The 27,683-nt window shown below is 41.7% G+C and overlaps 1 protein-coding gene and 1 long non-coding RNA gene across 7 annotated transcripts in view; one reads left to right on the forward strand and one right to left on the reverse strand.

Annotated features, from left to right (window-relative positions):
* arhgef49 (Rho guanine nucleotide exchange factor 49) overlaps window positions 1-27,683 on the reverse strand; it is a 65,941-nt gene that overhangs the window by 12,569 nt on the left and 25,689 nt on the right. For all 6 annotated transcript variants that reach the window (XM_015047382.1, XM_015047384.1, XM_015047379.1 and 3 more), the window contains 2 exons: window positions 13,328-13,454; window positions 6,492-8,155 (listed from right to left, as the gene is read on the reverse strand). In XM_015047382.1, the coding sequence (XP_014902868.1) occupies window positions 6,492-8,095 (1,604 nt within the window). In that variant the 5' untranslated portion in view covers window positions 8,096-8,155; window positions 13,328-13,454. The remainder of the gene's footprint in view (window positions 1-6,491; window positions 8,156-13,327; window positions 13,455-27,683) is intronic.
* On the forward strand, window positions 21,290-22,315 carry LOC106956501 (uncharacterized). The gene is made up of 2 exons (XR_001426782.1): window positions 21,290-21,663; window positions 22,220-22,315. It is a non-coding gene; the product is annotated as an uncharacterized LOC106956501 (long non-coding RNA).

A 27,683-nucleotide genomic window follows, 5' to 3' on the forward strand; every position in this document is an offset into this window, starting at 1 on the left:
AATTGGGGGGGGGGGAGGGGGGGGGGGGGGAAGGCAAAAAAAAAAAAAAACCAGTGAGCATGCAGCAGAGAGAGGAGGGCTGGGATTATCATTCTGGAGAAATGCTTGTCAGCAAACAGCTTCCTTGTCATTCCCTTTCCTGCACACACACACACACACACACACACACACACACACACACACACACACACACACACACACACACACACACACACACACACACACACACCCTCTGCTCCCCTGCTGAGTCGACTGTCCTCCACAACCATCCTCCTCCTCTTCTTCCACCATCATCCTTCCAACCCCCCAAACACCTCGATCAATACCCCTGCTCTCCTCCTCCGCCTCAGAGGGATAGTAATTAGGGACATCAGTGCATATTAACACCTGAACCCCGGGACCACATGGGTAATTCCTGCATGCAAGAACAGACCTTCCCATCGTTCATCCTTTTGTCTGATAACTGGACAGCTATACACTCACCGCACACAACCATTAGCGGCTCTGATGCATCCTCACCAAAAAAAAAAAAAAAAAAAAAAAAAAAGCTAAACAGCTGAGCTGAAATTACTCTGCAAATGTTCATGTACCTAATACGAAACATAATCCTCCAAAAAAATCTGCAATCTATAAATCTTTACACATTTTGGTATATTTTAACCACAAATCCTAACGTATGTTTGGGGTTTTATGTAATCAACCTAGAAATCGTGACGTATAGTTGTAAAGAGGAATCAAAGGATGGGAACAAAAACTCGTCTGCTAATAAGAGTCAGCGTTCGCTGCAGCCACATCTGTAATTATTTTATCTTTACCTGCTTTGCACAACTAGAGACAGAAACTCTTCCTTTCAGCTCCAGTTTGGCCAATTTTAACAATTTCTTATAGTTTTTTTTTCCCCAGAAAAAAAAATGTGTTGTATTTTCCTTTGTCTTGTATTTACTGTTTGTACTGATTTGTATTTATTGACTAAATGTGTGTACTAAAGTCACTTGACCTTGTCTTGTATTAACTTTGTTTGCTTTTAGCAACACAAATTTCACATTGGATGAAAAACAGCCATTTGGTCAATCCTGTCACATTTACAGAAATGTTCATCAGTGTGCATTGTCTCTCCCAAATCAATTAGTACATTTCAAATTCCAATTGAATACTGAGCATCAATGTTCAAGTCTTGCTCTAGGTTCTCAACTGGATTGAGATCAGGACTTTGACTGGGCCATTCTGTCAGTAAAATGCACTAAGTTAGGGTTTAGTGACTTTTTTTTGCACTGGATTTTGTTCACGGGAATCATATTTCAGATATTTGCTTGTAAAAAATAATAAAGAAAAACTCCAAACTCTTAATTCTTTTTGTATTGATTCCTTCATAACCTAAAATTTCCTTATAATAAATTGAAGTTAGCAATAGAAAATACTCACATGAACTGTAACAAAGCCTCCCTTTCTCTCTCTTCATCCCTGATTTGCATATTTTTGTATCATTTATGTGTTGGTTTTAGCAATTCTGCAGAAAAAAAAAACATATTTTTAATGTCTATGTTTTATCTTGAGTGGATGTCTGCAGATTTTTCACTAAAACTACCAGCTTACACATTTAACGAAGCTATTATTAAATGCGTAAGCTCCATAGTAAATAACTATCGTTTAACGGAGCCATAAAATAATGCACACGTCTTTAAATTCTGCTTGTAGCATCATTCTCAACTCTACATCCCACTAGCTTATTGATCTGGTTCTCCAAACCCCGGTGAGCTTTTGCGATCCAGAAGTCACGACCGCAGAGGAAGACATTGTTGCAATTCTTGTAAGGGAAAGAAAAAAAAAATCCCCTCTGACATATTATTTTAGAGATTTCTGTACTACTTAAATTAAGACTCGTGTTTCTAAACAGATCAGCAGCCAGAGTCGACTCAGTGGTACAGACCATAATGAAGTCTAAGAAATGCCTGTGCCCTGAAGATGTAAATACTTTAAAAATGGGCTTTCTTTCTCAGTATTGAGGTAGTTTAGTCATGTGGTTTGCATCCTACGGCTAAATAAATGGATGCATCTGAGAGCCGATCAGAGACTAAATGTGAAAGTGAAGATAAATAATAGATGCCTAAGACAGCCACTGCTGAAAGAAAACTATAAGAAGTCTACACAGGAGTAGCTCAGATATTTTTTTTAAAAAAAAGTATTTATATTGCTCAATCCAGTCCAGTGTCAGAGTGACTGAAAATCCTGATTGATGTAAATTTTGTGATCTGTAGCCGCCCATTTCGGTCTTGAAATGAAATGTATTTATTTCAAACTGGTGAAATAATAATAAAAAAAGAAATTAAACAAAAAACATAATAATAATCAAACATAAAAAAAAACATTTTTATAATCGATTACTAAATTAGTTGACTATTATTTCAACAATTGATTCATCACGATTAATGCAATGAATCGTTTCAGCTATGAAGTTTGTGGTTTTAACGTACCGAAGTGAAAAAGTGAAACGCTGTGAAAACGTTTGTGAGACACAGCACATTTCCAAAATATATGGAGCAACGATCTACTTTATCACTTTGGTTTTTACCCCCTTTTCTTAATTTTAATTTTTATCATTTTACTTTCAGAACCAAGGTTTTAACTTCCGTCCACGTCAGAGATATTGGTGCGTCTTTAAATGACAGGTTAAATCTACATATTAACACAATCTGTTCCTAGACTCTTCTCTTTTCTGGTCCGCGGTATGAAAACATTTTTCACTCAACTACACCCGACCCGCACTTTCTCCGTTATCTAATCGAAAACGCCAAGCGCAGCACAGAGGAGGCGCCCAATCGTCTTAATCAAGCCAGACCCAACGTGGCAGAAAGCCCACCGGTGGCCCCGGGGACGCAGCTCGGACGAGTCCAGTCGGTTCAAACTGTGGTTAAAAAGGCCTCTCTCTCTCTCTCTCTCTCTCTCTCTCCCCAACGCGCTCCAGCTGTCACAACCTGGATGATGCATGGGGAGCAATAACCTGTGGCTTAATTCATCAGGAAATCGCTGTTTGTGATGGATCGCCTCTCAGCGCGCCGCGATGTGACAACAAAATTAGGCGGGCTGTCATTTTACCCGAAGCACGTATCGCCCAAATGAATCCAATATCTTTCTCTTTAAGTGGTGACGTCTACCGGCGATGAATAAAGAGGAAGCACATAAACCGCAGACACGCCGTTTCAGTTTCACGCTATACTCAGCCTACGCGTTTTCATTGCGGTGTACGGTTTCCCCAGCGGTGCGGTTCTAATGCGTTAATCCATCTGAAGCCTGTAATAACCCTCCCAGGTAGAACAACATGCTTATTGCAGGGATTCTGCAAGCTGGAGGACTGTTATTCTCTGAACGCACAATGTGCTGCATGATACGCCTGAACAAAGAGGCTTATGGGTGAAAGCCAAACACCGCAGGGGGCAGGAGACCACAAAGAAGACTGCCATGTTTAATTAATAAATCTTCAAGTTTTGAAACGTGCCCTGAGCCTCAGGTTTGAGTTTAAACCACAAGAGAGCCGAGTGTGTTGGATTCTTTTTTGGATTTTTCCCCCCAACATAAAAGAAGAATTCGGTCGGAACAAGCAGAGCTGACTCTGAGCTGCTGCATGTCAGCGGGCTCCGCTGAGTGGGTGAATTCATCAGCCACCTGGCTCAGGAAGCAACTGTAATTCTTTTTTTTTTTTAGAGAGAGAGCAACTTCTGAATGGAACGTAATATCGTGTGATGCGGTTCTCCTTATCAGTCTCTGGTGGGCATATCTGTGATTTTCATGCCACTATTTCAAAAAAAGCCATCACTCGAACTATTACGCACTGATTGCGCACAACTGTGATCGTTTCTGCCGCTCTCCCCGAACCTTAATCAGGCCAGTGCTCCTTGATCCTAAAGCATCAGATAAGCTTTATTGTGGTTTCGAAGCAAATTGCCAGCTCTCCAACAATCAGCCTCACAGGGCCACAAATCACAGGACTCCTTGTCTCATTAAAACAACAGCGAGAAGTGATTTTGAGTCAGTCAGACCAAAACGGACTTTGTAACATGCAAGATGCTATGAGTAGTGGAAAAGTAACAGTACACATCATCCTAAACACACTGTCTCCCAGTGAGGCCTGGTAGCGGCAGAACTGTGCTACGGCAGGCACCGCAGCTGGAGTTGATGGGAAGATGGATGGAGTTAAAGTCGAGACCACGGCAGAGGTGCGCCTTGCAGTTTCCCCAAGTTTTGCTTGGCTATGAGCAAGATGAAAACCAGCGTCTTTTCTGTGCTTCGGTTCACAGAGAGGGTCTGAGTGGAACGACTGCTTCACAGAGGCGTGAACTCTGTTTTACCCTCCCGTGGTCTTAGAAGAAGAAGAGAAAGAGGTTTTATCTATGCAGCACTTTTTCAGCAACAAGACAAATTAGACGACAATCAACACAAGCACAGCAAAATAAAAACTACACTTTAAAATGTTCCAGTTGTTCTAGGTGGCTAAGTAGATGGTCCTTTCTAAGTTTGTTCTAGATGAGTAAAGTATAAAGCTAAATGTTGGTTCCCCATGTTCGATTCTTGTTCTGGATTGCTAAGTGCTCCAAAATTTATAAATCAACAGGAGTCTCTCAGGTCTTGCTCCGATATTAAAAGCATAATTCAAGTCTAATTGGTGTGACGCTCTGAGACACTCTAAGCGACCCCGGCTGGACCTCGCACAGGGCAGAAAGCTTGCGGGGTCAAATTGACCTCATCTCCTGAACCCACAGGAGGACTAAGTTTTAAATTTTACCCGACTGCTAACGTTTGACCGTGACGTCACTTCAAAGCTATGAAGCTTACTGGAAATTGCCTGCGCTGTAAACAACTGTCCTCCACTGGGAAAAGAGAAGTACCAACATTGTTAGTGTTAATTCAATAATCGGAAGCGTGGCCGACACAGAACGAACGTCTTTGCTTGCTTCCTCTGCTGCCATTACATCTTCTTGTTCTGTAGAAATCCAAGTGAATGGGTGAAAGCACAGACAGAGCAGTCAAGCGATATTTTAAACAAGCAGAAAAACGCAGGAAGGTAATAGCCAGGCTCGTTGGTTACGCACATTGATAAAAAAATACAGCTGTAGACCTATACATTTATTTTCAAATGCTCTGTGTGCACAAAGTCTTCCACAGCAGGTATTTTACTGCTGCCATCATGCAACATAGCCTCAGACATCCATCATTCCTCCTAGCTGAGCAGACAAAGAGGAGACAGTGAGTGAAGAGTCTTGACAGCCAGGTAAATATGCACTATATCTCCCATTTATCACAGGCTACGGCTGAGACTCAGCTTTTATTACTGAACAGGCCAAACTTAGCAGCTCCTCCATGCTCAAAATAAACAAATAGCTCAATAAATACAGGCCTAACTAGCAAGACAATGTGGTAAATGATGCCATCATCCTGTTTGCCCTTGATTGGGATGAACTACAATGGATACATTCATCTATCCAGCCAACAGCTGACACAAAGAGAGAGAGGAGCGGCAGGGAAACAGTGAGTCTGCAGAGGTACGGCTGGTCCTCCGGTCTGCGGTGCCTCATGTCAGCCTCCCGCCCACAGCCCCGTCTGCACAGCCAACCCTGTTAACTCTGACAGCTGTTAGCACAATAACTGAGATAAATCGATATCGAGACGGCGCGCGCGGCCTCAAGCAGATGGAGGTGCATGTTCTGCATAGCACACAAACATGCTGCTGTGTGCGTTTGGCTCAGTAATGTAGCTAAGATCGCCGCTGCATCAGCTACAAGGCTCGGGCAAAACAATGAATTTTCCAGCTAAGCGGTGCAAAATGTTAAATGTAAAAACCTAAAATAATTTTTACAGGAATAATAAAATGATGGTCCTAGATTGAAAATGTAAGGTTAAAAATTAAATATTAACTTTCACTTACAGTGGTAAATTTTAATTGTTTGTTAAAATCAAGTTTAAGTGATTTTTATTACGATATAAAAGCATGGTAAAGGAGAAAGTTTTGAGCGTTTCTGGCTTTAAATGAATGAAAATTTACTGTGTCAAGTGGGATGTAGAATTTTTTTTTACAATCATATAATTTAGTCAGTCCCTGTGCAGTACCATGCCAGGCCAGCAGGGTGCAGTAGACCTGCAACGTGTTTGGGTAAGTTACCACAATGTGAACAGATGTTTCGTTAAAGACAACTGAAAAATGTAGTTGATAAAAACAATAAATACTTTAAAATAGTGCTTTAACTTTAGTTTTCAAAACAGAATTTTACATTTTATTTGAGCATGAAAAGAAGGTCTACTTTTAATTTAAACATTATTAATAAAAAAAAGTTTTATTATTAATAAAAAAAAGTTTTTTTTAATCAAAGTGCTGGATATATTTCTCAAACATAACATGATGTTGGGAAGAATAAACCGTTAGTATTTTAGCTCTCCTGAGTCAATAGTTCAATCAAAACCTTAACAAGATGAGCCACATGCTGTAAATCTGCCTGACTAACCTTTTCTTGATGAGGTCCAGTGCAGATCCGATGAGCCCATCCCTCATCTTATATATCTTGGCTCCATACTTCGACAGGTCCGTGCCCTCCAGAAGCAGCGCCGGGCAGCAGCTGGACGGACGCTCCCAGTTCTCTCTGCTGGCAGGGAAGGGAACCGACCCAGCTGGTTCCAGACTGCTCCTCCTGCGCCTGGCGCTCCCTTCGTCTCCTCCTACAACAATGGCTTTGTCCTGGGCTTGGACTGTGGAAGCCTGGGGCTGAAGGGGCGAACGTGGCGACGGGCCCGTTCGGATGGGGGAGTTCCTGCTGGTGACAGAGCTGCAGGGGAATGTGGAAGCGGTGGTGCTGTTACTGGTCGTCGTGATTGAAGCAGGTTTCTCTGCAGAGGGGGCGGTTTGCGGGGCCTCGTCGGTTCTAGCTACACCTACGCCTTCTTCACCTCCAGAATTACCTTTCTGAACTCCACCAGGTCCAAGCAGAGGCTCAGTCTGATCAGAAAAGGATTCATTATTTTGCACTAGGTGTTGGTCACCTCCCGTAGACTCCTCACTTTGCTTTCCCTCCTTCTGCCTCATTCTCTTAAACTCCTCAAATGTTGGGATGTACAGTCGCCCCACAGGAGGTCTACGACGCTCACAGACAGACTCTGTCCCACTTGGGTTCCCTGCAATGTTGTCTGTTGTGTAGGACGTCTGGGCTACTTTTGCGCTGGACTGAGAGCTTTGGACGGTCAGGTTGGGGCTGCTGTTCTGCCGCCTGAGCTGTAAGCGCCTCAAAACTTCCTGCTTGATCTCCTCTGGAGATGTACGCATTGTGCACGTCGGCCTAGACCCTGTTGAGATTCCCTGATGCGCACCTTCTCGTTCACTGGCAACAGCATTTGGGTTCACCTGAGGCCGCATCGGGAGAGGCCTCAGAGGCTCAACAGAGGATCTTGCACTCTGCAGACGGAGTTTCTCCCTCAGTTCCTTCCTTGTATCCCATTCATCAACACCACCTGGAAGCAGCAGCTGGGGAAAGAGAGGCAGATCCTTTCTGGGTAGCCCGTGTCGAGGAAAGAATGCCAAACTCTCTGCGTTGGGTACCAGCCCGTGGGCACCGAGCAAGGATCCATCCGGAGGTCCGTCGTACCAGTGGCTAGAAGAGGTGTACCGCAAAATAAACTCGCTGTCCACGCTCCTGCAAGGTGCAGCACTGAGTGCACACAAGCCAGGATCTCCTATGGCGCTCCAGTTCAGGTTCTCCATACTCCTGTAAGGCCTGCTGCCAGTGCTTCCAGTGTCGATGCAGGAGCCCCGGACCGTCCCCTGCCCTCGCTCTACCCCCAGAGCTCCCTGACGGCTGGAGCAATACCTCAACCCCAAGTTGGTGAGCAAGGTGCTGCTGTTGCACCTGGCCATCAGCGGGTACGACAGAGCGTGGAAGGGCCTGTGGCGGGGGAACGAGCTCAAGGGGTCTGGGGACAGAGGGAGGTTGGCGATGCAGGGCTCCATGTCGATCCTGAGGTGCAGGGGAGAGCTGCAGCCAGCAGGAGAGCTGGCGGAGAGTGCAACAGGGGAAGTGGAGGGGTAGTCACATGGTGGGGGAAGCTTCACGTCTGGCATGGCTGTGGGCAGAGAAAGAGGCCCTCAGACGCATAGCAGGCAGGTAGCAAGTATGGCCGCCTGCAGGGGCAAAAGCACATGATGAAGATTATGAGGATGTTTCCAAAAAACTTCCTTAACACTAATATGCTAAATACCGCTTCAAATTTTCACATTTTCTCATCGTACTTCATGTATTTTATGCAACAGACCAACAGATTTGCAGATCAATATGAAGTGAAGGGATCATTACACATAGTCAGCTCCATCCAATCTAAGGCAAACTGAACGGATAACAACTGTGCACATTGACTTTTAAATCTCATCACAAATGTGCAAAGGGTTTAAGTCTGGACTTTGACTGGACCATTCTAACACGTCAATATCCTTTGACCTAAATGATGTCAATCTAGCTCTCGGTTGTCCTGTATGAGCTACAGATCTCTGCAGCTCTGTGATGCAACACATCACATCTTGCTAGGCGTACAGCTGTGCCGTATTTTTTCGTCTTTAAGTGATGGATTAAGCTATTAAATATTTAAAAGTTGGAAAGTTGTATGAATCTAACTCTAACAATTATTGTAATTCTACAGGAAATTGGTTGCACTGAATTTAATTTAAGAGAATAAGAGTATCAAACTGGAGCAATATACTACAAATTTCCTTTCAATTTGACGTTTCACCACATTGTGTCAGTCTGTCACATCAAATCTGAAAAAACAGACTAAAGTTTGTGGATGTGAGATCAATAAATGTGGATAAAGTTGAAGGCTTTTGATTACTTTTACTGCGAAATGCACTTGTGCTCAATTTTTCAGATGTTGGCATTGATGACAAGGATCTGTCAGTGTTCTTCCGCAACCAGGTGGACAACAGCACCATGAATATTGCATAACCACAGTCCAGGAGACAGAAATGTTGCCCCTTACGTGTGTCTCTTCCACCAAAGCAATCACATTCATTTTGTATAAATGGCGCCCTGTCTACCCCCCTAGGGTTTTTTTTTCCTTTCCTCTCTCTCTCTCCTTCTGCAGCTGGAATAATAATAGAGGGATTATTGCTCTGCTTGCCAGGCTATTAAAACATGACGATGGAGAAACAGATACAAAGAGACAGATAGTGCAAGACGGAGCTGCTACAGGAGACAAAGATGGGACGGAGAAAAGAGGGGGAAATGAATGTGACGTTAAAAGAAAGCAGTAAGCTGAATGGACAGTAATGAAGATAGCTGCTCGGCAGACTCTGGCCGCTCTTTCCCTCTGACTAATCATACAGCAGTTGGATATTAGCAGCCGAAAGAGCGGACAAGATGGTACAGGGTGTACTTTGACTCTTCCTTTCTTTGAGTACAGATTGCATGTTGACCACTCGGCCCAAACCTCCTCCAACATCCAGGGCTCATATTCTGTCTGCCACATTCAGCAGAGCCTGATTAAGGACGCGATTATGAAGCAGGGCCGATGCGTCATGCGAAAAGTAAAATTCAAATATCGTCCGCAGACTCTAATGCCCCACTAAAACAGGCGGCGCATAGCCTCTGCAGGCTGAACTAATAGACACATTGTAATTCCTTACATGGACGGAGGCAAGCACAGTTGTGATCAGAGTCAATTAGTGGGGGCGGTTTCCCTCAAATGTCATTTCCGAGCTGCTTACTGAATTAAATTAGCTAATAAACAGAAAGCCAGGACCCTAATTTATTGATTCTGAAACCAAGACTTGTGCTGCAGTTGGGAAACGCACTCATTTAGCATTTAGGAAGTTATACATAACGGTACTTTTAAGTGCCTGCATTCAACGCGCCTCCTGAAGACCTGCTGGTATTCGGATCCTCTACGAAGCAACGCTGACAGCGAGAAGTGAGACTCGGTTGGAATCTTTTAAATTGGTACTTCACCTGGTTTGAAAATCTTTTGGTAACACTTTATTGGAAGGGGTGTGCATAAGACTGTCATAAACATGAAGAAGTCCGCATTAATGTTTGTGACTGTTGACATGAAGTGTCATTCAGTAAATAATGACACTTTTAATTAACTTTTAATTCCAATTTTTATGGACCTTTGCATTAAAAGGCTCATTATTGACCAAATGATGCAAAGTTTCCACTTTTATTGGACTTTTAATACAACTGTTAGGGCAACTTTGCATTAAAAATGTAATTATTTACCAAATGACATTTTATGTCAACAGTTATACATATTCAGAAGACTCCTTCATGTTTATGACACTGTTATGCCTGTCCTTTTATGTTTGGACTTAGTTGTTTTTTATCCAGCTTTATCTCTGTGCTTGTTTTCTTTTTTTCAAAGCAAACTGTGACTTATCATATTTTCTATGCATAAATAACACTTTAATTTTATTTATTTTTTTACCAAAATAGCAAAGATGCATAGTTTTGAACAAAAAAATGTATTTTAACACTAGTAAGTTTAGGTACTAGCTTCAAGCTTTCCATATGACATACTACTGAATAATATTAATAATAATAATAATAATAATAATAATAATGCATCTCAGGTCACAGAGTCCAGTTGTTCTCAAATTTGTTCCTCTCCTTTTCTTATCAAAGTCTATCCTGCATAATAAGTTATAAAAGATTGGTAAAACAAAGTGAAAAAGCACTCAAGGTCCGAATTAAAACTTTTAAAGACCTTCAGCTCTCTTGAAGAACAAATCAAAACTGCTTTAAAAGAAACCCACCATTCTGAGTCGTCTGAAGAAAAAGATCAAAACATTAGCAAAGCATTTCATATCAATTAATAGTGGGATTTGTCACACACTGTTGAATGTAAATGTAAAATGAACATTAAACTACACTTATAACTTAGGGCTACTACACATTTTGCATAATAAAATAATGCATTTTACTAAACTCAAATTTCTACAGTTCCCACTTCTGTTTCAGCCACTTTCACAACTTACCATGACCCATCAGTTTATGCAATTTTTTCAACAAGGAAAATGCTTTAAATATGGAACTTGCAAAAAAAAAAAAAAACACCTTTTAGAGAACAGGATAGATTCTTAGGTATGTGATGGTTAGGGTTAGGAAAAGGGTAAAGGTAAGGTTTAGGCTGTAGAAATGAATGGAAGTCAATGGAAAGTCCCCACAAAGATAGCAACACAAACGTGTGTGTGTGTGTGTGTGTGTGTGTAAAAACCATTAATATGGGGAATTTGGTTTTAATTACCCTGAGTGCAGCTCAGTATATCTCTCTCTCTCTTTCTGTTTTTCTGCAGCTGAATTTTAAAGCAGCGTAAGCGCTCCCTGGAGGTCGGAGCTCTGCCTTCTCCCTCCTGTCTCTGTACCCAACAGGGGAATAACTCATCTCCACCAGCTGGGTGGTTTGTCATCCGCCACGTCCCAGCAGGGGTATGAGCTCATTTTTCAGGACAGGATTTCAGAGTCAGTGAAAAGCTAATAAATCATTAGGGTGTTTGAACTGATCCTTAGAGTGACTCAAATGAAAAAACCTCTAAAATATGTTCCTGAATCTGTGCATGAAGACATTATGGGGTTAAAGATTTAATGATACTTTTTTGTGCTTCATAAAGTGGCATTGTAGACACTGACATGCTTGCAAAGATAATCTTTTTATTTTAAATCTTGAAGAAATAATTTAGGCTGTAGGATCCTGGCTTGAAAACTTTTCAGTGAAAAGCCCTGAAACTCTTCTGGTTTTTCAGCCTCAACAAAAACAAAACCTAATGAAAACGTTGGGTGTGTTTTTGTAAAGCATATAAAATTCACACACATCTTGCTGCATTACAACCACATGTACCACTCAGGTCTTCTGGTTCTGGTTCGGCTCTGTATATCCAGAACCAGAACCAAACATGGGGAAGCAGTATTCAGCTTATATGCATCACAAATCTGGAACAAACTTCCAGAAAACTGCAAAACAGCCGAAACACTGAGTTCCTTTAAGTCCAGATTAAAAACCCACCTGTTTAGAGTTGGTTTTGCACCATAATAAATGACTGACCAACATTTGAATGACGCGACTTGGAAAAATTTTATGTTATGTTGGTGGTTTTATGATGTAATGCAGCTTGAGCTGCCTTGTTTCTCAAATATGCTGCACAAAAGAAGGAAATGTGAAAAAAAACTTTGGCATTACAACAAGCCTACTGATGGATGGATGAAATCCCTCCCAACAAGCATTGAAGTCTGTGCTTGCAATGTGACAAAATGTAAAAAAAAAGCCTAAGACACGTGTGTCAAACTCGAGGCCCATGGGCCAAATCTGGCCCGCCATAGCTTTTTATGCGGCCCTCTAGATTCTAGACAAAACATTAAGTATGCTTAAATTTTATGTTATCAATCAAATCAGTGCAGTTTTTATCTGCTTACTGCCAAATTATATCAATCAGTCCCTCCAGGTGCTTGAGAATTATCGTGGAAATTCATGCAAAATCAACAAACCGCAGAAATTTTTTGCACTAATAATTGGGAGTTTATTGCAGATTTTTCTCAAAAATTGTCAAAAACTTTCTCACTTACACTAAACACCTCCCTCAGCCTTAACTGATGTCAGATTATAGTCCATAATCTACGCAGCGAGTAATAAATAGTCATGTTTACTATCATAAATGAGCGTAAATATCACACATATTTCCAAATTAGTACCACAAACACTTTCATTTCTATTGTAAAAAATCACAAAAAGTATCACAAAATCCTGGAGGGACTGAAAAGATGTTCAATAATATTATTTAATTTAAAAAAATCATTGATATTTTAACAGTTTCTGATCAGGTTGTATCAATACATTCTGGCACAACCGGCCAGAAATGAGTTTGACACCGCTGCTCTCAGGAGAGTAAATACTGTCACTGTGTGTCTTGTGTTTTTCCTTTCATTTGAAGCAAAAAAGCTGAATCGTATTGATTTTAACAATCCTGTCTTCTGTTTCACTTTTTAATTGCGTTCAAGTTTGCAGTTGTAGTAGAAAGCCTTTTCACTTAGTGTATGAGTTATTGTAAATGCTCTGTTTAACGCTCCTACATCTCCATTCTTTGCATCTTTTCAGTTCGTCTTCCTGCCTACATGCACATGTCTCTGCACTAGCCAGAGCATAAGTCTGCTTGTGAATTTTGCTATCAGCACATCTCGCTGCGTCTCAGCTTGGCCAGAGGTTACCCAGCAGTGAGCGTCGCGTTGCAGGGATCATGTTTGCTGATAAGTCCTGCTGCAGCTGTGCGAAGCTCCTGCAGCTATTGGCAGCGCAAAGTCTAATCTCTTAAACTTACCCCATTTTAATTAATCCTCCGTGCTTCTTGTGTTGTCCAACAGGTCATTGACTCAGATCCCAGGGCGGCCAGCTTCCTCTCTGGTATTCGGAGCCTTTTTATCGAGCCGGACGGACGAGGGCCGGAGCTGGAGGAACAGAGGGAGGAAACCGAGGGGGGTCATTCATAAATGAGCCGCTGTTTCTGAAAGCAACACCAAACCATCCCAGCTCAGTCAATAACATTGACGAGCGCGGCCGCTTTTATCTCTGCTGAGCAAATGATTGAGGCACAATGAGCACCAGAGACACGAGGTTAGAGAGGCAACCGTATCCTGATACTGTAAAACAAACCCCGTCCTCCTTTTTTTCTGATTCAATTAGATGCTGAGTCAATTGCATAATTAGTTCTCCTCTGTCAGGAGAGGCCAGTGTACGGTTACCCACACATGCCAAAACACTCGCACTCAACGCGCGCGTGTCGGCAGAGTTCCTAGAAAACAGAGCAAACAAAACAGAGTAGGGTTTTCAGATTAAATTTAAAATGAGAAGCCAGTTTAGAGTGTGTTTAGAAACACATTAAGAGTTCAGCTGATGAAATTCAAAAATCGTATCTTTTTGCCATCAGGTTGTGCTGACAGCATCTTCTTTCTGTGTGTCGTTGCTGCAGAGCAAAGACTCAAGAATCAGTGAGGTGTTTAAATTAAAGTCAGAGGAAGCAGAAATACAAGATGCTTTTTTCTGACTGCGATTCATGTTGGAAAAAAAAGAGAAGGGTGGAGGAAATGTAGGATAGCTGCAACAAATATTCTATACATTCGATAATTTCATCACCATTTCATGTTTTCCTAATATCGGGTCGCCCGACTTTTTAAGGAATCTGGACTGCAGTGGTAAAAACCTGAAATATTTTGACTATTCAACCTGATTTCTGCAATGACCTGGCTTTCAAAAGCTGCTTGAGAAACCTCTGAGCTGTACGTAAGAGACAAACAAATGAGCCTTTTCATTGGATTTTTTTTTAATGTTTTTTGCCATTTTACCTGGAAACAAGCACAAAAACCAGAGTACATGCACCAGCTCAATGTGTCAGAAACATTTTCTTTAAAATTTAAAAGTGAAAATACTTTTAAGGTAAAAAAAAAAACATTTTAAGACTAAACCCAGTGACAAGAGGCGAAACAACAAAGCTTGCAGGAAGGATTTCCTCAAGACGTTTGAATTACAGCAGCTACAGACTAAAGAGACACCTAAAAAACAACAAAATAAGAATAACCAATAACAATATATATAAAAAAAACAAGCTCATCCCACCTCAGTTAAACACCGCCTGCTCCACTAACTTCTCCATCCACCTCCTCTGAATCTTGTCACTCACATGATGAGAAAAGCTACCGAGGCTGAGATCACGTGATTCCTGACGCTTCTCATGGGATGCTGGGACGAAATGTGCTGCATCTGCATCCTCCAAAGCTCTGACAAGTCGCTGTCACATAGAGACGAACCCCTCCCCTCTGCTTCGCCCCCTCCTCTGTCCCCCGGCGTGCTAAATGACTGACAGGCGGCCTCTGGTAGATCCTCCCCGTTTTCCCACGCACGTTGCTGCTGCTCCACCCATGAAGCAGAGGATCAAAAGTCCTCTGCTGTGTTTTATTTAGTGACTAAAAGACAAAAAAACCCTCCGACTTTTGCCTCTTCATATTTAAGCAATTTCTTTTTTTACACTCAACTTTCCAGCAAGCGCATGGATGGAAGAGAGAATAACCTCGCTCTGACAATCCCACTGAAACTGACAGGCTTATCAGGCCTGACTGAAGCGACCCATTTATTTTGAACATTCTCCTCTCTTTTCTTTTCCTACCAAGGCACCGTTTTTCCCCCCCCCCATCTTTAAATCACCGAGTCAGTTTGCCATCGTTCCGGCCCGCTTCATCCATCCTCCGCTCCCTCTGAAACTATGCGGGGAGGCTTTCAGGGCTGGGTGTCTATCAGTGATCTCTCTGTGTGTGTGTGCGGTGAACGCCGAACGTCTTTCACATCCCGCAAAGCAGAGGAAGAGGTGCAAATAATGTGCGGCGTGGCTGTTGACAGCTTCTGCGCTCCCAGTAGACACGCAGCCTTACGCGACTGCTTGTTGGGTTTTGCGCGCTGAGGTTGTTTTTGCTTGGAAGTCTCTCAGCTTTTTTTTTTTTTCCCACATCTTCACACTTCACAGGCTGTGTTTCCTCAAGATGACATCACCTCATTTTCATTTAGGAGTTAATATATTTTAGCTGTCTGGATTTGAGGCGTTCCATAAAATTCTGAGAAGAGTTGAAGGAAGCAATAAAAGACAGCTTGGATGATGAGAGAAACGTGGACTGTCAGCGTAATTGGAGTTCTGGAACAAAAATTAAACAAAAAGGCAGCGTGACCCTGTTTCTTTGTGGTGATTTTTGCACTTTAACACATTTAAAAAGAAGTTCATTTCAAAAATGAGGGAAAATTTTGAATTAATGAAACAGATTTGCAACAATTATGCAAAAAATATACACAAAAAAAAACTTGGAGAAAGACTTTTTAGGTGGACTTTTTAGGTGGAAATATTTACTTCATTGCACTTATAAGGCATATAGTTCTGTACTTGTGTAATTTTTTTAAATCAACATGTTCAGAAAGTCATTTTGTCAAAAGTGTTTGCACACAGTTTCTCTTCAAACAGCTTGCTTCCACAGAATTAACAGTTCAATGAAGATCAACAACCACAAACCAGACCGCAGGCGGATGCTGGCTGTTGTTTTTGGGTTAATCACAATGAACAAATTTCAATTGGTGAGAACGGATGACATTGTGCCCGTTGTGCACAGACTTCAACAAAGCCAGGTGATGACAGAGCAGCGAGCTTTCAGGTCAGCTCACAAAGGAGTTCCTCAAAACTGAGCTCCGTATGACGTTATCAGGAGGCGATCAGTTTATTATGACTACTGCAGATGCTGTCAAAGGTCCTTTATATTCACTGTAAGTTACTGCATGTGGAAGGTCAATGAGACAGTGGCGAGGTGTGCTGTAGGAGTGAAGATGGGACTGAGATTACACCAGCGATGAACTCTGAGCTTCTTCTTGTTTGTAATGATGAAAGACAGGCTGATAACTGTAGGGTCAGGCTGGGACACGCTAAAACTTCTTAGCATGATTTCTGGAGGAAACCTTGGAAACGTTTATAAGGAAAATGTATTTGTGGCATACGGATGAACAACTTTAAAAAAGCCGGAGTGACCAATACAACCTCAATGAATGACAGGAAACAAAGCCGGTAACTGTGTCATTCACTCAACAAGGACTCTCTTGTTTCTTCAAGTTACGTTTCCATTATGTGCTGTTTCTTTAAACTTCAACTATCCAATCAAATAAACTCAATTCAAACTGTTCATGATTGGCGGACAGAGTTCAGTACAGCTAAAATCACCAACAAAATTTCCTAACAAATGTGCAACGACTTCAAAGGAAACAAGGGGATTTGCTGAGAAGAAAACACACATTACTTTTTGCACAGCCTGTACGACATTAAGCAACAGGATTCCTTTTTCAGCACTGTGTGAGGTAGTCAAATTGACGAGTGCAGAATCCACACGGTCCTTAAAACTAACTTGACATTAATGCGCTGACTTGGTGCTGCGGTTCAGCAGGTGTCAGCATGTGAGGCTCTGTGATATTAGAGAGAGACAGCCAGGCTCTGTTGGCACAGCTGGAGGTCACAGCAGGAAGGCGACAGTCATGCAGGAGCCAGCTGGAGGACGAGGAGGACACACGGTGGGATAAAACGAGATCGAGACTTTAAAACCTGTCCGATTGCAAGCGCTCTGGGCCTACGTCCGTAACTGTCTGAGGATTTTAAACTAGATCTCTTCATTTCCAGAGAGGCTAAATTTGTCAGCGTGAGAGGGGATTTTAGAAACCAGAGTCAGATCTGTGCGTTGCTGTCCTTCTGTTCAACACTCTTCCACATCTGCAGTTGTACTGTCGGGTTCTGCAGAGTCAACTTTTCTCATCGCGATGGAAATTAAGTCAAAGTACTGTGTGTTAGCAGCAGTCCTACGAATGAATGAGTCATGACGGCACGCTGTTTGGCCCTCGGTGTGTGACGGAGGAACGAGCGCTGCTGTCCACACACCGCGCACTAAAGGTAGCGGTCCGACCCGGACGCCTGCTGCGATGTTTTAAGCTCCTCTAAGGACTCGGACCAACGGCTTTGCTCTGAAGCACGGCTGCCTGCTCTGGTTTTATGAGCCCCCTGAAGCAACAATAACCACCACCTGCCACAACAGTGACTTACACTGCGGCTCTAAACGAAGCGGAGAGAGTAAATGTACGGAGGTCAGGTGTAATAAGACGGCTTGACAAGTGATGGAAGAGCTCTGAAGCCTTAATCAAATGCAATATGATCGCTAAAGCTGCCAGTACAGTAGTAATATCCTGTCTTCTTAAAGGCAACCAATTGAACTGGCGCTGTAGTTCCAGATATATGGTGAAAAGCAACATGTTTCAAAATCAGGCTACCAAATATGTGTAGGAGCATTATATCCCACCAACTAATCTATGACATTAATCTATTTAATGGGGAATTATGGCAAGTAAAAAAACATGTACTTCACTTTTTCAAATGATCACAATTTGTAGCAAATTTGAATTTCTAATTTGATGACGATGGCTGTTTCTCTGTATTGTTCCAGTAAGAGTTATGTCTCTTCCTCCTCTCTGTGTTTGCCGATCTTTCACTAATCCAGCACTTTGCGTCTCTATTCCCAGGAGAGTCGCTTCTCCCAGCGCTCTGGATCGGTAACTTAATTGAAAAGTCCGTCTACTGCTCCTTACGTAAGAGGGAACAAACCGCTTTACAAATGTAGGATAAATGCGCACCAGCAACATTTTACTGGGAGATGTCTCTCGAAACAAAAAAAACAATGCAGATACGTGACAGAACTGCTAAAGCCTGAGAAGCTTGGCAATGGGGTCACAATGGGGTCACAAATGATAAAGTCTTCCATAAGACTTTATCATCTACGTCTGGTCTCAATGAAATGTAGACCAGCTGGTCATTGATGTGATGTTTCATCACTGCTACTAATGCTGCTGCTCTATTGTAGAACATGAGCTCGTAATATGCAGAAAACTAAAAAAAAGACATGGAGCTTTAGCAGAAGTTCAAGCTGGAAGACTCCGCCCCCTCCGTTCACCCATCGACGTCATGCTCATCCCCGTCCTCAGCCTGGACCTCACCCTGCACGTTCAATCAGCAATCAGGCTCTGCATAAAAGGATCCACACCCAAACCGTCAGACGCTTCCCAGCTGCGTTCAACCCACCACCTCCCCATCTCCACCCTCATCCTTCGGTTCTCCAGGATGGAACCCTTCCTGACCACCACCACCAGTGTCGGGCCCCGGGGGGAGAGCATCCCTAATCAGTTATCGGGATGTTCATCGAGTTCACATCAAATCTCAGCTCAAATCAGCTGCCGGGGCCCGAGCGCCAAAGAACTGATATTCATTGCTGTCATTAAATCTTTTAATTGTTCCTTGTTCTCCGTCTGAGTCTTTCCAGATTGAACTGCTGTGAGTGTATCAGAAGGGATAAGCCGGCTGCCCTACATCCTTTAAAACACACTGGAATCCGACTGATTTTACACATCAACAAGTCCAACATATAAACCTGTTCACACTTGTTGGTATCTCTGGTAAAGTGGACGAAAAAGCTGTACGAAAATATTTTAGTTCAGTGGCATATTCTCAAAGTAGAAAAAAAATAGAAATCTATCCATAAAATTGAATTTATTTAGTCATTGGTGGGGGGGGAGGGAACCTACATTAAAGTAGCAACAATAGTCACCTTTAAAATACGTGCTTTGGTCAGATGTGATGAAGTTTTCCTGCAACAAACGCTTAAGGTTGTAAAGTACGGTGGAGGATCAGTGATCCTGTGGGTCGGTTTCTATTCCAAAACATTCTTATGAAGCCTATCAGGACATTTTCACAAATAAACAAGTAAGTAAATGACAATGGTCAAATAAAATAGGTAATCTCTGGATTTTTACAGAAATATTGTTGGTAAAAGGGAGTCGTACAAACAGAACGCAGGGAAATAAAAAGTTGAATTTGTCCTATTTTGTGTAATATGGCAATAAAATATAATAAATATATTTATTTTTCATCTTTACTAAAGGCACCAATGAATGTGAGGGATGCTGCATGTAAAAATGCCCTTTGCTCTGCAGCTCCAGAGGAACTAAATCACCTCATCTGATGGTATTCTGCAACAGCAATAAAACAAAACTCGATATTATCGAGTGAGAAACTGCTTTTTAGCAAAAAATGTGAACATTTCACAGCTAATGTCATTCCTTAACAATAGCAGCAGAGCAACTGCTCAACATAAAGTGAAAGAAAACGGTTCAAAATCCAACAAAGTCAAATAAAATGGAGAAACCGCTACTGACGACTCTTTTGGTTTGTGCTGTAGTGAAAACAGAGACTTAAACATACTGCAAACAGTTTTCTTCTTTCCATCCTGGCTTCTCATAACGCTTATATTTAATATGCAAAACTCTGGAAACGATGCCTTTCCCATTTCAAGCTCCATCTTCCAACCACGAATGAATACTGCATTAGCAGTGCATTAGCCGGCTGTAATACACGGCAAATTAGAAGATGGAAATTAGAGGGGGGGCGAGGGGGGGTAATAGCTCCCAGCATTCATCGCCCTTGCATATGCTGAGGTGTTTCTTCAGAGGAATGCTTTCCATTTTCTTCTTCCCTCGGACGCGTTCCGACGAGCAGAGCGAGAACCCCCTCCGAGCACCGCGCCCCGTCCCGACGTCGGAGGGAGAAATGTGGGTTAATGAGGCCCCACCCAGGGGCCTCGCCGACACCTCCGCTACCCGCCGTATTCATCGGAGGGACTCCGAGACGCAGGCAACATCAAAGGTGTATGCGGAGAAGAGTGCGGTTAATTGGGCAGAGCGTGAATGAACTACGAGCCTCCGCAGAGATACGCAGAGTCAGACGCTTTACGAGAGCGGCCTGACGCTCAGCTTGGCGGGGATCTGGGGGCTGTTAGTTTGGAAAGCAGAGATAAAAATAAAGACCTGATTGATACTGTAGAAAAAAGCAGCAGGGGGGAACATTGACGTGCTTTAACAAGGAGTCAAAAGGAGTTTTTTTTTTTCTTATTCAGAATACTGACTGTGTCACAAGGGGAGGGAATATATTCAACAAGCTCTGGAATGTGATGCAGCACATTTCAGCCCTCTGCATTTTTAATGCAGCACACATGCAAACGGGAGAGAATGCAAGTTGTTCAAGTGGTTTGTGGGACATCAACACCTGCCGTTTATTATATATCTTACATGTGTGCAGGATCGATATGAGTATAGATACATAATTTATAGAGTGAAGAAAGCTACTGGAGGTGGAAGGGAAGAGGAAACTGATTTGGGCGCCTGATTTTCAGCTTCACCAGTCCTCAAGTATGACTGACTGGTCAGAAACTCAAAAATCCGAGTCCTTTTCCAGTCACTGAATGCACCATCTCTATGTTCTCCGTGCTGACTTTGAATCTTCCTCACTGACTTCCACAGCAAAGGATTCATATTGAAGACCCATTAGTTGTTAAAGAAAAGTTAAAGTCAGCAGTAAGAGGAAACATAAGATTTTTATGAAAGGTCCAATATATTCTAATTTAGATTTTTTTTTTCATTCAAAGGACTATTAAACATTAAAACGTGTGCTCCAGGGTCCTTTCGAGAGGGAGCTTTTTTAACACCAGTCGAAGATAAAAGAGTTACAAAAATATGCCAATTTATGCAGCAAAGTACAAATCCCCCAGTTACTATCTAATGTTCCAGCTGTTGCTAAAACTGCGGGAAATTGTTGTTTTGATCCACTTAAAGGGGCAGTATTATTTGTTTTCCAGGCACGTGGTGAAATTTTATAGCATAGTCAGGCAACTCCAGTTGTTAAAGTTGCTATATATCAAATACGAGTTAAAAGAAACGTTGCCTTGTCTTTTAACGCCCTGAAATTGGGCCTCTGTCTCTTTAAGAACTCCTGCTCTTTCTGAAACTCCGCCTTCAGGAAGTCACCACACATCACTCCCCTATTAACCCTTCAATACTTGTATCACTTTACCAGCGTTGCGCTGAGAAGTGGCTCCTATAATGAGCTCAGCATGATGTGCAGTTCCACCAGGTGTTTGCTAATTGTTGATGGCTAGTCTGAAGGAGCTGTCCACAACACCAACCAGGCGTTTTGGTCAGCTGAACGGTTGCCAAGGGAGTTTAAAGGATTTCTGAAACATGCATGAAAGAATCAAGTCAACACTCCAGGTATGTTTTTGATGAGAGAATATCATCATAGCATGATGTAAAGCTCAAAAACATCAATTCTACACAATGAAAAGGAAAAAAAAAAAAGATTTTTGAATATTTGAACTACCAATAAAAAAACTTTCTGATTCTAAATTAAAACAAAATTCTCTGATCCCCCCCAAAAAAGTCGCAAAAAATAAAATAACTATTTTTAACTTCTGGAGTCTGTGAAACATTTTAAAACTTTTCATCTGTGGATCTACATAAGAGCTTTGATTTCAACTCCAGGACTTCAAATATATTAAAATATATATTTACTTACTTATTTATAAAAACACGTGTAACTTTAATGTATTCATGAAAACCACAATAAAGACCTCGTAAAAGTCCGTCCACACGTGTGTGTGTGTGTGTCTGTGTGTGTGTGTGCGTGTGTGTTTTCCTTCTGGTGGTCATCTCGGTCTCATTCATATTGCATGCGTTCGGAAGTGGAAATGCTGCAGATGAATAATACAGGCAGCCGACGACCTCAGAGCAAACACTTTTTCCTTTTTTTTGCTTATTTTGCATGAAGGTTTTCCATGAACGGCACATATTCAAAAGAGGATAAAGGAGGGAGTCTCTTCCGCCGAGGAGGAGAGCCGGTTCAAAGGAGCCAATTCATGCAAATGACGACGCGAGATATGAGGCCTTTTAGACAAAGATGAAATGTCCTGGAAAGGCCGCAGCTTTGAAGTGATACAAGTGGGATCCCTGGAAGAAGGGTAGGCTATTATACTTGATTTTTTATCTCTAAATCGAGTGTTTTTCAGGTCTGATGGATTACCTGTTTACTCTATTAAACGTCAGGTCAGCTCCCAATTTGTCTCAAAATACGGTATTTCCTCTGCCAGTTCACTTCGGTTTGACATTCCAGGACTATTGTGTCAAAAAAATATGTGTTGTCTTTAGGAGGCCCAGTCTAAATGATCATGTCAGCAGCTCATGTTTAATTAATGAAGCAGCAAACCATGTAATTACCCTGCGATCAGAGAAGAAAACAAGGCTTGATTAAAAACAGACCTCATCTCAATAACTTAGCATGAGTGTGCGTGCGTGCGTGCGTGTGTGTGTGTGCGTGTGTGTGTGTGTGCGTGTGTGTGTGTGTGTGTGATCCAATCAGCAGAGTGGCTTTCTGTCACCGGTTTCTCCCACTGACTGAAGGAAGGTTACGGATCACCTTCATCTTGCATCCATAACAACAGCAACACAGAGCTAACATTCTGAGCAACAGATATCCGTAAACACACACACACACACACACACACACACCCCCTCCCTATCGAATGACAGCACATCTTTTCACCGGCGGTGTCTGCGCCACGGTGTGTTGACTAGACGCCTGTGAGACCGTTCAAAGTTCTGATCTTCGAGCGAGACGCCTGGATGAGCTCGTTCGTAAAGTGAGATATCTCTCAGAGGAGGAGAAACGAGGCGACGCCATCGCCGCTGCATGTCGGCGCCGAGTGATAAATGACAAAGACGTCAGGAAATAAGGTGCAAAAACTGCAGAGGCAAACAAAGATAGATAATAAAGAGAGGATGTGGTATTACGGGCAGAGGCGAAATCATTCCGCTGGAGTTTAAGTAGCACAGATAAGAATGAGCGATTGTTTCAGGATGAAGCCAGTTGCCTGAAGCTGTCTTCTGAATTACTTGAGGTTTTTTTTTTTTATGTACAATTTTTTTTTACATCTGACATTAAGCCACACACATTACAAAGCTCCTGCTAAGGATTCAGTCATATTTTCTATTTCTATCCTCTATCAAAAAGCAGAAAGTTTAGCTAACAAATTAGCTTGTAAAAGAATATCTGCTCATTTAAAGTTACAACCACAAGCACCCCTCCAAATTTATAGTACTTTGGAGTTATTTTGATATATAGACAATGTACAAGTTGTCCTTGAATGCACCACAGAAGCCATCTGAGTCGCTCTGCTTGTGTAAAGACTCATAGCTGAATGCTACATGCAGCTGGATTTGAACTGTAGCCTGTTTTCTCTTTGTTTACATTCTGCTTGACATTGTTTCAAGTGAGTAATTGACTTAATCACTGCTGGTAAATGCAGTCAGAAAGATTTGGTCCAGTTTTTTTTATCTTGGTCATCACTTTAGCAAAAAAGAGAAACCCTGCGGTTTAAAAAATAACAGACTTTAGCGTTAGCTGAAAGTCCCTGTGCTTTGTTTTGATGCCACTTTTTAAAATAGCGCAGGGCAAACTTTAAATTCTTCATTTATGTAGCAAACACTTTGGTTACTCAAATAAAGGTTCTGCATATGTTAATGTATAACCGCTGTACAGTAGAACACCTCCTATTCATTATTCTCAGAATTTTCTGTCGAATGTAACTCCATGGTATTTGCAGAAAAATTGCCTAGTAGCATTTTTTTGTGTGGAGCATATCTAAAATATTCAAAACAAATGCAGTTTGTGAAGTCGAAATACTTAGGCTACTTCACGCTAATAGCTTGCGTTTGTAAAGCTGCTAGTCCAGGAGTGCTATTTATTTTCGCTGGCACTAATTGACTATACATCCAAAAGCAAGAGATAACAAAGACCATTGATGTTAGCTTCTACTGTAGCAAGTAAGTAGCCTCCATTAAGATAAATTTGTGCATTTTATATTTGGAAAATATCAAATGTCATATAGTTTAATAAAAGCTGTAGTGAACATTAGCACAGTCTAAGAAATAAAAGAAAGTTAAAGTACCTAAAACTTGAAAAAAGCTAACTATTATGATTTTTAACAGCATGACAGTCAGGTTTAGTAAAAACACACCTTCGTACATTCAGACCTGCTCCCAATGTGTGTGCCCTGTGTCCGATGTTGTTTCGTCAGAGAATCACAATGACATCAGCAAACAAAAAACATCCGCACAACCTGCTGAAATTCATATCCATATGCTCCCACGCAGCCTGGCACACACACGGTCTGACCTCATAACTACAATCTGTCTCCCAGAGGCCAAAATATGTAGAAGCAGACGAGGACAGCAAGAAAAAAAAACAACAGCATCAGGTGAAATGAAGTAAAACAGCACTCGGAGACATGAATTCAACTAAGGAGGAGGAAGGGGAATAAAAAGGGAAAATCTGATAAGAGCCACACAAGAGGAGGAGGAGGAGGAGGGGGGAAGGCATTTCAGGGTAAGATATAGAGCCGTATGGATATCAGTGTCTCCCCAGGAGCGGTGTTAATACACAGAACGAGGGTCATGCGGCAGCGGTAGCTCTGCTGGGCAGCAGATGGCTGCGTGAGTCACCTCATCACTGGGAATGAATGGAGACAGGATGACGAGAGGATGGGCTGAAGGTGACCACAGCGAGAAGAAAAACAGAGATGATGCTGATGATAGAAGAAAGAAAGAAACAGGAAACTAAAATCACTCATGTAGCTTATTAAAGCCCCTTTTGTCTCCTTCAGCAGCACATCAGATAAGAGGGGATAAACTCGGTATGATGTCTTTTTTAAAAAAAGGGAACAAAATGCTTTCTTTTTCCATTACACTGACCTTAGAAAGTGAGAAACCTATTTCGAAGGAGTGAGAGATTAAAATGTAAGGGGAGGAGAACACGGTTATTTTAATGGGATCTGGGATAACATGAAATAGACTGTATCCTGCATGGGACTCCGGATGTAGAGTCATATTCAATAAATTAGAATATACGTTCCAATGAGGCTCGTTTATCGGCTTAAAAGTCGACCTGAAAAGGTTTTGAAAAGATAATAAGCAAACACTTCTGTAATAAAATGTTTTTTACTGGTCTGATCCAATTTTTTTATCTTGTTTTCATTACCTGAAATCATCATAACTAACAGAAATAATGGCTTGAAAGCATCAGTCCATGTGCAATTAGCTTATGTATGTTTTATTTTATGAACAGAGTTCCTGGAATAAGTGAATGTTTCAACAATATTCTAATTAATTGGACTTTATTCTATATTAGGTAAAGAATTTGGCGAGAAAACACATCAAGAATAGAACAACTGCTTCACTCTGGGAGCAAAATGACATTTCACAAATGAAACAATGAATATGTAAAACCTGATTAAACCTGATTTTCAGTAAGATTTGAACCTATCATGTTGGGCAAAACTCAGAATCTGTCATGTTAGATTGACCCACGACTGGATTAGCAAGATGCCCCAACTGGGTTATTTTAAACTTAAGATAACGACGGCCCTTTAACTTTTACCTGGGATAAAATAATAAATGAGACGGTAAAGTTATGGTGGAAAATAATGTTGATAATAACGGTTTTTATTGTACACCAAACAATGGGGTTGTTCTCTTGAGTAATATTAGCATTTTACATGCTAGCAAGCAGAAGCTAAAGCTAGCTATGTTTGCACTATTTGTAATGGGAAATTCAGTTGTTTCCTGTTAGAAATGATCTTACCCAGGGATGAATTAGCCAATATTTGACTCACCACTGGGAGAGGAAAAAAAAATAACATGAGTAGGTTATTTTAACTGAGTACTTTTCATTAGCATCACCGGTTTGATAGCCGTCTCTTCAGTGCACCAGGGTTTTATTCTCTGGTTGGATCCTGAAATGAAAACAATCTAAATGTGCCGAGTGTGAAATTACATCTAAACGTAATAATCAGAACTTTTTCCAGGGGCTCAAAGAAAATTACTTTGGGACCGCAAGTACATAATGAAATCTAACTGTGCTGTATTACAGGTCACAGGAAAACAATTTTGTTGATCAAATATTTACAAAGCGCCTTATTTTTTACCTTATATTTCCAGCAGTATTTGAATTTTGCAGGAGTTTTAGAACCTGCTTTCTTCTGTAAACGTAAGTTTGTTTTTTAAGCTTATCAATAATAATTTAGCATCCCATGAAATGAACTTTTTATCATCATATGTGCGGTAAATGGTCAGTTTATGTGTTAGATAATCTTGAATTGCTGCCACTGACTGTGTTTTTGAGGTAAGTGGACTGTAGTTTTGTCAGATGATGATGCTGTTGTAAATCCCGGTTTTAATAAAGCCCAGCAGCATTGTTTGAGTATTTTAACAGCAGCCGTGGATTACCTACGGTATTAACAACCCGTTTTACAGACATATGTGAGCCGGAGCAGCTTTATAGGGAATTTGCTTCTATAAATATGCAAAACATGAGAGACCTGATAGAGGAGGAGAGGCAAATAAATGAGGAGCTGAGTCAGTTGCCTCAGAGCGAGAGGATGACAAACTTTCCAGGTCAATATTCGAGCTTTTTAATGTCCAAACTGGACAATAAAGCATTCAGAAACACTGTTTCTATGTCAGAAACAAGTTGGATTGGCAATTAAGAGAAGCAGTTATAACCAACATGTTTGAAAATGGGCACAATAAAAGCTACGTTTTATTATCTGGAGAGATATTCGGTTTGGTTATGGCTGCAGCAGCACTGGAGGAAAAATAACAGCTTTAATATCAATGACGGACTAATGAATGAGACCATCTGAAACTAGTGTTAATTGAGCTTCTTCCTCTTATATGACACCTTATTGCTTTTCTGACTAATGACGCAGAAACACGAGATGTGATATGATTGTGTGTCAGAGTCTATAGAACAAAAATAGCCACTTTAAAAACCAACCATATGTTCCAACGGCGGCCCGGTTCCTCTGAATCGATAGCAAACCTTGACCTTCCAGAGACGGTGTCAAGGTTTTCCAAAAGGCTTTCATGTCGGCAACATCGCCAACGCTAACAAGGAGCCATCAGAGATGCATCAAGGCCTCGGTATCGACCGGCTGGCTCCTGCAGGCATCTACAAGGATCTGTATCTGCTGAAGCCCTTCTGGATGTCATCACACGACTCGCGCTTTCTGTACGAACGGGCAGCGCAAAGGAGGAGGGCAGAGAACCCCCTCGTTTGTTTCTCCTTGGCAAGTCAAGGAGAAAACTGTGATTTTTATGGTGGGATAGGAGTGGTTATTAAATGAGACATGCAGGAAGGAAAAGAAATATCATGAAAAGGGGAACAGAAGGGGCGAGAT

The sequence above is a fragment of the Poecilia latipinna genome, unplaced genomic scaffold (genome assembly GCF_001443285.1).
Source record: "Poecilia latipinna isolate Pla-1442-1.1 unplaced genomic scaffold, P_latipinna-1.0 Scaffold823, whole genome shotgun sequence".
Lineage (NCBI taxonomy): Eukaryota > Metazoa > Chordata > Actinopteri > Cyprinodontiformes > Poeciliidae > Poecilia > Poecilia latipinna.